This window comes from Symphalangus syndactylus, chromosome 6 (assembly GCF_028878055.3).
Source record: "Symphalangus syndactylus isolate Jambi chromosome 6, NHGRI_mSymSyn1-v2.1_pri, whole genome shotgun sequence".
Lineage (NCBI taxonomy): Eukaryota > Metazoa > Chordata > Mammalia > Primates > Hylobatidae > Symphalangus > Symphalangus syndactylus.
Genome location: NC_072428.2, coordinates 74,687,065 through 74,694,609, shown reverse-complemented (window position 1 = coordinate 74,694,609; position 7,545 = coordinate 74,687,065). Strand labels below are relative to the sequence as shown.

At 36.8% G+C, this 7,545-nt stretch overlaps 1 protein-coding gene across 1 annotated transcript; it reads left to right on the top strand.

Annotated features, from left to right (window-relative positions):
• The first annotated feature begins 457 nt into the window (after positions 1 to 457).
• Positions 458 to 6,838, top strand: LOC129484738 (putative tripartite motif-containing protein 49B). The gene is made up of 6 exons (XM_055283225.1): positions 458 to 868; positions 1,133 to 1,228; positions 3,020 to 3,250; positions 3,963 to 3,985; positions 5,152 to 5,249; positions 6,339 to 6,838. Exons 1-6 carry the CDS (start codon positions 458 to 460, stop codon positions 6,836 to 6,838), a joined length of 1,359 nt encoding a protein of 452 aa, XP_055139200.1.
• The last annotated feature ends 707 nt before the right edge of the window (positions 6,839 to 7,545 follow it).

Genomic DNA, 7,545 nt, shown 5'->3' with positions numbered 1-7,545 from the left:
CCACTGTTGTGTCTCTCTCTAAAAATATGTCTTAAGACCCTCTAGCCATCTTCTCATATTTCTTTGGCCAAGGCAGTTTTTCCCACTCTTTCATACTCATTCAGCAGTTACATGAAAGAAGAATAGGAACAACTACAACTTATTCTAGGCCACTTAGAATCAAACCCAATTTCCAGATGCACATTGAGAAATGGGAAATTGAATAGATTAGTATTATGTTACAGACAGGAACCAGGAATAGAAGGGGTTGTGAGTCATCTAGTCAGTAATATCTACTATAAAGCCGGGAGACTCTCTTTGTGAGATTTTTACTTTTGTTACAGAAGAAATAGTTTGCTGTGCTTTAATGAACACTGTCAAGAGAAGAAACTAGAGCTATCACTTATCTCCACATGTTCAGAAGCTTTTCATCAACCCAGACACCAAAATGACATGTTGCTCTTTCTTCCTCAGAAACATGAATTCTGGAATATTGAAAGTTTTCCAGAGGGAACTCTCCTGCCCCATCTGCATGAACTACTTCATAGACCCGGTCACCATGGACTGTGGGCACAGCTTTTGCAGGTCCTGTTTCTACCTCAACTGGCGAGACATCCCAATTCTTACTCAGTGCTTTGAATGCATAAAGTCAACACAGCAGAGAAACCTCAAAACCAACATTGATTTGAAGAAGATGGCTTCTCTTGCCAGAAAAGCCAGTCTCTGGCTATTCCTGAGCTCTGAGGAGCAAATGTATGGCACTCACAGGGAGACAAAGAAGATGTTCTGTGAAGTGGACAGGAGCCTGCTCTGTTTGCTGTGCTCCAGCTCTCAGGAGCACCGGGATCACAAACACTGTCCCATTGAGTCGGCTGCTGAGGAACACCGGGTAAGTGATGCGTCTGAAGATTGATTTCTCTAAAGGATGCATAAAATTCCTGTGGGTCTCTTTTCTTGGAGATTGGATAAAGCCAACTCTGAGTCCCTTTAAGCAGCTCTGTTTGGGCTTTCTTAGTTTCCAACCTCCGGGCTTTGACAAACATGAAGGGAAACAAAGGAAATGCCATTTACTAGGGGCTTATTTGTCTCTAATTCTGGGCCCCTCCCTATGTCATGGTCTGCACTGGTGCTTCAATTTATGGCTCTTTTGCAGGAGAAGCTTTTACAGATAATGCAGTCTTTATGGGAAAAAGCTTGTGAAAATCACAGTAACCTGAATGTGGAAACCACCAGAACCAGACACTGGAAGGTTAGTCCTGTACTACTCTACCTTCTCCAGGAACTTATGGTGGGCAAATGGGTGACTCTTAAAATAGGAACTTGATATCAAACTGTAATGTTTCTGGGATTCAGTAAAAAAAAAAAAAAAAAAAAGTGAGAGAAAACATTGAGAAAATGTGGCCTCATTTTTATATAGAATAGTATGCCTGTTAGGTAAGATTTCTAAGAAAACCACTGATGTCACCCAAAGCATGCTGGTTTGTTTCATACAAACCTGTAGTTATACACCAATAGATCCAAGAAACTGGGCCATCTCACAGCAATCTATATGTGCTGGTTGGATAAATGCTGGGCATAAGAGTTATTTGGCGGTCATGGAATGCTCAACTGAAACTTCTGAGTGTCGGTCAGCATTAATCTGAATGCTGGTGTGCAAGTAGTATTTGGAATTGTATGGATAATTTGAGGCAGAAAAATTGACAGGACAAATCTAGGGCAACCATGAAATTAAGAATCTCAACTAATTAATGTGGAATAATACATAACATATGATGAGAAAAGTGGTGAGAAATACGGATTTGTGTCTTGAGGGAGACATGTAAACATGCCAGAAATGTGGGAACTAGTATCTAAATATAAGGAGAACTCCGAGGACTTCAGAAAAATATTAAAAATAATTTTCTCTTTGTGGGTGTGTACTTTGAGTGTATGATAGCTAATATTAGTTTGTTGAAAAGTATTTCATGAGAACCTAGTCTATGTTGAATATTAAATTAGAAAATATACTAGTAAAGAAGAAAGGAAGCACCTTTGTCCTCACAAATGATACAATCCAAATGAGAGAGTCAAGTGGTCAATAAGCAAATATATGCAATACATGATGTATTTGAGTGTGGTAGGTTTTTTGTTGGAGAATAATCAAGCAGGGAAGTAGAAAAGGACAATAGATGCCAGAAACTGGAGATTAGTGTCTGAGTTTTAAATAGGGTGGTCAGAAAAAAGACTCACTGAAAAATTCAAATTGAAACAAAGTTTTCAAGAGGAGGGGGAACACAAATGTGTGTGTGGATATATATGTGGACAACGAGTGTGTATATATAAGTATGTGTGTATATATATATGTATATGTATGTGTGTGTGTTTGTATACATATATTTTATTTATTTATATATACATATATATATATATATATTTGTAATTCTAGTTGGAGAGAACAGTATATGCAGTAATTTTGAGTTTGTGTACATTTGGAGGCCTGAGGAACCACAAAGAAGTCTATGTTTCAGATTGGGATGACTTAGAAAAAGAATGGAAGGAAATGAATTCAGAGAGACAAAGATGGCCAAATCATAAATGCAGCCTTATTAGGATAGGTTTTGCAGGGTGAAACGCATTTAGCTGGACATGTTAGTCTAAGGTCATTTTATATACAATGAGTTTAAGCAACTTGTTGCATATCTCGGAAATAGAAATATTTGTTTCCTTTCTAGTAACTATAGCTCTATACTCCAACTCTTAAGCATGAACTTTTCTTATTTTTCCATAAACATGGGCTGGAATAGAGAAATTCGAATTGTGTTTTTTTATTTCCAACTCTCTTAGAAAACACATTATCTTGAATAAATTTAATGTAATTGGTCAGATACAGCTATGTTGATCCTTATGCAGAAAGAAAGGAAAGGAACAAAATTTGTAGATTCTAAGAACTGGTAAGACTGAGGTTTAAAGTATTGGATGTTCGAGAGCCAAAAGAATCCGTGAGATTTAATAGGAGAGGAATAAGTACATTTCTCTATTGACTAACCCATTATCACTGCAGGATTATGTGAATTTAAGGCTAGAAGCAATTAGAGCCGAGTATCAGAAGATGCCTGCATTTCACCATGAAGAAGAAAAACATAATTTGGAGATGCTGAAAAAGAAGGGGAAAGATATTTTTCATCAACTTCATTTAAGTAAAGCCAAAATGGCTCATAGGAGGGAGATTTTAAGGGAAATGTATGAGGAGCTGAAGGAAATGTGCCATAAACCAGATGTGGAGCTACTTCAGGTACAAACTCACAATGTGGTTTCAGGTTTTTGACTATTCACATGTATAAGTATTTTCCTCGTGGCTGAAATCCATCTCCCTATCTTTATTTCCATGATGTGTTTCCAAAAACACATTCACATAACTAATGCTACTTTTTGGGAGAGTATAGCCCCACCAAGGGATTCCACCAGGCCAAAAGTCCTCCTACTTTATCCACCAGCCACAAAACTTTATGGAATGGTCAAGGTAACAGCCCCAAGAAATATTCCCAATCTAATTCAATAATAAACTTTGGGTTGTTAAACATGTATAAAAGAGTGATTCATTTACATTTAGGTTAATTTGGAAACATGGCAAAATCAGAAGTTTTAGGAATCTAGGTTCGTGTTAACATTATTTTGGGGTACACTCATTTGGGTAACAGGTTCAGCTAAAGATGACTGCGTAGGTTTTTCGTGGTTAACACAGAGCATAGACCCTCTGGACCTCTTCTCCCTTCACTTGTTTAGAGAATGTCTTCAAGACTCAGACTTTCCCAGGACGTTAATTAATGACAATACAACTGACTGGGTTTTTCATTACAGAAGAAATAGAAAATGCTTTCCAGAAGAGAAGATGGTAGGTGAATAATATCTTCAGAAACTTAGTACAAATCTCACACTGAACTTAGTGAAAGATGCATCTTGTGAAATGCACTAAATCTTTCTTCTTCTTCTTTTTTTTTTTTCAGGCTTTTGGAGACATATTACACAGGTGAGTGTGTACCTAGATTTCAGCATATGTTATTTAAGATGCCACGAATATCAAAGCAGGCTCTATTAAACTCATGGCATAAATAATTAAGATATTGATACCACTTTTTTTGCATCTACTTTCGTTCCCACACCTTAAAAGACAAAGCCACAAAGTAAATAAATGAAAATAAATGAATAAAAGAAGAGAGAACTAAAACAAACAATTTTATTCCTGATTTTTTTGGGTGGGTGGATGGTGTCTCGCTCTGTTGCCCAGGCTGGAGTGCAGTGGCGCGATCTCAGCTCACTGCAAGCTCCGCCTCCCAGGTTCACACCATTCCCCTGCCTCAGCCTCCCGAGTACCCGGGACTACAGGCGCCTGCCACCACACCCAGCTAATTTTTTTGTATTTTTAGTAGAGACGGGGTTTCACCGTGTTAGCCAGGATGGTCTCTATCTCCTGACCCCATGATCCACCCGCCTCGGCCTCCCAAAGTGCTGGGATTACAGGCGTGAACCACTGTGGCCAGCTCCGATTTTCTTTTATTACTTAAAAGCCTGCACAGGAGAAGGATAAGAGTTTTGTTTTGTGGATGGTGAGAAAGTCACCAGAGGAAGCAGGAAAGAAGAGGAGGAAGTATTTTACCAGTGAAAAAGTGTTGATGTTTGGTTTTTTATACATATATACATATCAGTTAACAGTTCTGAAAAATGGATTGAAAAAAACTGTGGAGTGTTAGAAATATAAGTCTCTAGGGAAGTTCTTTGCTAAAAGGCAGATCTCCCTGCCTAGAACAAGTTTCCAGTCTTTATCTTGAGAAGGAAGCAGTGGATGCATCAGTCTCCCCAGAACCCGGCTATTTCAGACAAAAATGTCAGAGGAGTCTGCCAAGAAGTGGAATTCAGAATTTCATTTCTAAGTATTCTCAAAGCCATAAGGCTGAGGAACCTTACACATTTGGGGCAAAAAAAAAGAAGGATCAGATTGAATTCTGACTTAGACTTTTCCACCATGCTTTAAAATTTAGAAACTGTAAAGAATTAATTTGCAAAAGGAAGTAATAATTTTTGAATTATCAAATGTATGCTTTCAAAAGATTCTCATGAAATGTCTTTTACATACAAATAGTGATTTTTATTCATTTTATGGCTGTAGATGTTGTAACTGCAGGTTTTTCCTTGCAGGACTGAGTCCGTGCTGCTGCACATGCCCCAGCCTCTGAATCCGGAGCTCAGTACAGGGCCCATCACTGGACTGATGGACAGGCTCAACCAATTCCGAGGTAAGTCTCCACCCATAGTCAGCACTCCCACTTTATGTAAATATTATTATTGTTAAGATCATATAGGTAATATTTCATATTTTATCAAATATTTTACTTCTTTTAAGACATAAGTGAACAATATAACCATGCAACTGTTTGGTATCTGTGTCTGTATTTATAGTCAGTTTTATAGCATGAAGTTTGAAAGATAGTGAAAAAGAAATACTTTCTGGCATAATATGTACTCAATTATATAATGGGAAAAAGGAGTAGGTAGAAAATTTACAAAAGGAGCAAAGGAAATAATGCTCAGGATGGTGAATTATTTAATGGTAAATACAAAACTGTACATTTCTTTAGTGTATTCACTTGAACTGCTAAGAACTGTTCTTTGCGGGAATATAGTTTTCTGGAGATTCTTGGGGATTTTGTATTTTTTTAATGTGTATATATTATTCATATATTGCAAACATTTGAATTAATGGGTAAAGCTAAAAGGAAGAAATCATTTTGTGAATACAAGTACAATTACAAATGAAATTAACTTCAGTTTAATTGCAATATGAAGAGCTACATGTTAATTCTAAAATCCAGCTTCAGCCCAGAGCTAGCATGGAGGACCACAGAGAGTCTGGTCAAAGATTTTGCAGAGATCTGTTTTAAATTATCATTTATAACGTGCACATATGGATTTTTATCCAGATACCTAGAGCAGTTCTTGAGTAAGTGAAAATCTTCACCTTCTTTCCATAATGATAGCACTAGTTTTTAAGAATAAGAAACATTTCTAAATAATGATCTTGATAGCAGCATAGCATTTAGGGCATAAAATGTGTAAATTTTACTTTGAAAATTGGATCGCAAGAAGTTGATCTCACATTTGGCTCTCAACATGTAAGTTTTCAAAAAAAATATAATATCTGTGGTTAGGGTTTTGTTTGTCTTGTATACAATATTAATCATCTCTATACTTTACTGGAAGTTACAAGCAAAACTGTCTTTATGACTTTACTTTTCCTGGTAAAGTAACTTCCTGATAGAACAATTATTTTTTTTTATTTACACATGTCTATGCATGTTTTCTTTTTCTTTTTTTTTTTTTTGCAGTGCATATTACTCTGCATCATGAAGAGGCCAACAGTCATATCTTTCTACATGAAATTTTGAGAAGCATGTGTATTGGATGTGACCATCAAGATGTACCCTATGTCACTGCAACACCTAGAAGTTTTCTTGCATGGGGTGCTCAGACTTTCACCTCCGGCAAATATTACTGGGAGGTCCATGTGGGGGACTCCTGGAATTGGGCTTTTGGTGTCTGTAACATGTATTGGAAAGAGAAGCATCAGAATGAGAAGACAGATGGAGAGGAGGGACTCTTTCCTTTTGGGTGTGTTAAGAATGAAATTCAATGCAGTCTCTTTACCACCTCCCCACTTATGCTGCAATATATCCCAAGACCTACCAGCCAAGTAGGATTATTCCTGGATTGTGAGGCTAAGACTGTGAGCTTTGTTGATGTTAATCAAAGCTCCCTAATATACACCATCCCTAATTGCTCTTTCTCACCTCCTCTCAGGCCTATCTTTTGCTGTATTCACTTCTGACCAGAGACAAATCAGAAATGTGTTTACATGCTGTGGGAACCCCCTTATCCGAGGAAGTCCTCTTCCTTGTGCCTTAACATACAGGACAAATAGGCTCTCTTTTATGTCTTGAATTGCCTTCTAATGTTATCAAAACTCATTTATTGTGTTACTATTAAATATGCTGAAAACACTAAAAGTATATGCATTGGTCCTTTATTAAATAATTTTTGAAAAATCATTATTCATGATCATGGCATACAGTATATTCTCTTTTTTTTTCTTTATTTCTGACTGTCACTGAGTGAAATAATAGATGACAGACATGTCTGAATGAAGTTAAAATCAATTGAAGACAGTCCAGATCTCTTGCTTCATGCAAAAAACATGGAGTGAAGTATCAATGATAAATGGGAAATGTTTTTCTCCCTCTTTATCTAACTATATCACACTTATCCATCATGTTTCATTGTATTAATCTGTCCTTTGAGGTAATATTATTTGACCTTCTATGCTGGGCTTTATTTTGCAATTCTCAACACAGATATGATTAATCCTTCATTATTAGTGTGCTCGTCTACATTGAAATACACGAGGCGATCAGACCAATGCTGGATTAATTAAATATTGCAAAAAACGTAACTAAATATTGACTCCTACCTCAAACCATACACAGTCATTTCCAGATAGATTCAAATCCTGAAAGGAAGAGGAACCTTATACAATAT

What these genes read in the sequence shown, in the direction of transcription:
- LOC129484738 (XM_055283225.1), top strand. Translation starts at nt 458, where the DNA reads ATGAATTCTGGAATATTGAAAGTTTTCCAGAGGGAACTCTCCTGCCCC. An exon ending in CCAGAACCAGACACTGGAAG is followed by an intron (nt 1,229 to 3,019) that starts GTTAGTCCTGTA and finishes TTATCACTGCAG; the next exon opens with GATTATGTGAATTTAAGGCT. An exon ending in CAGATGTGGAGCTACTTCAG is followed by an intron (nt 3,251 to 3,962) that starts GTACAAACTCAC and finishes TTTTTTTTTCAG; the next exon opens with GCTTTTGGAGACATATTACA.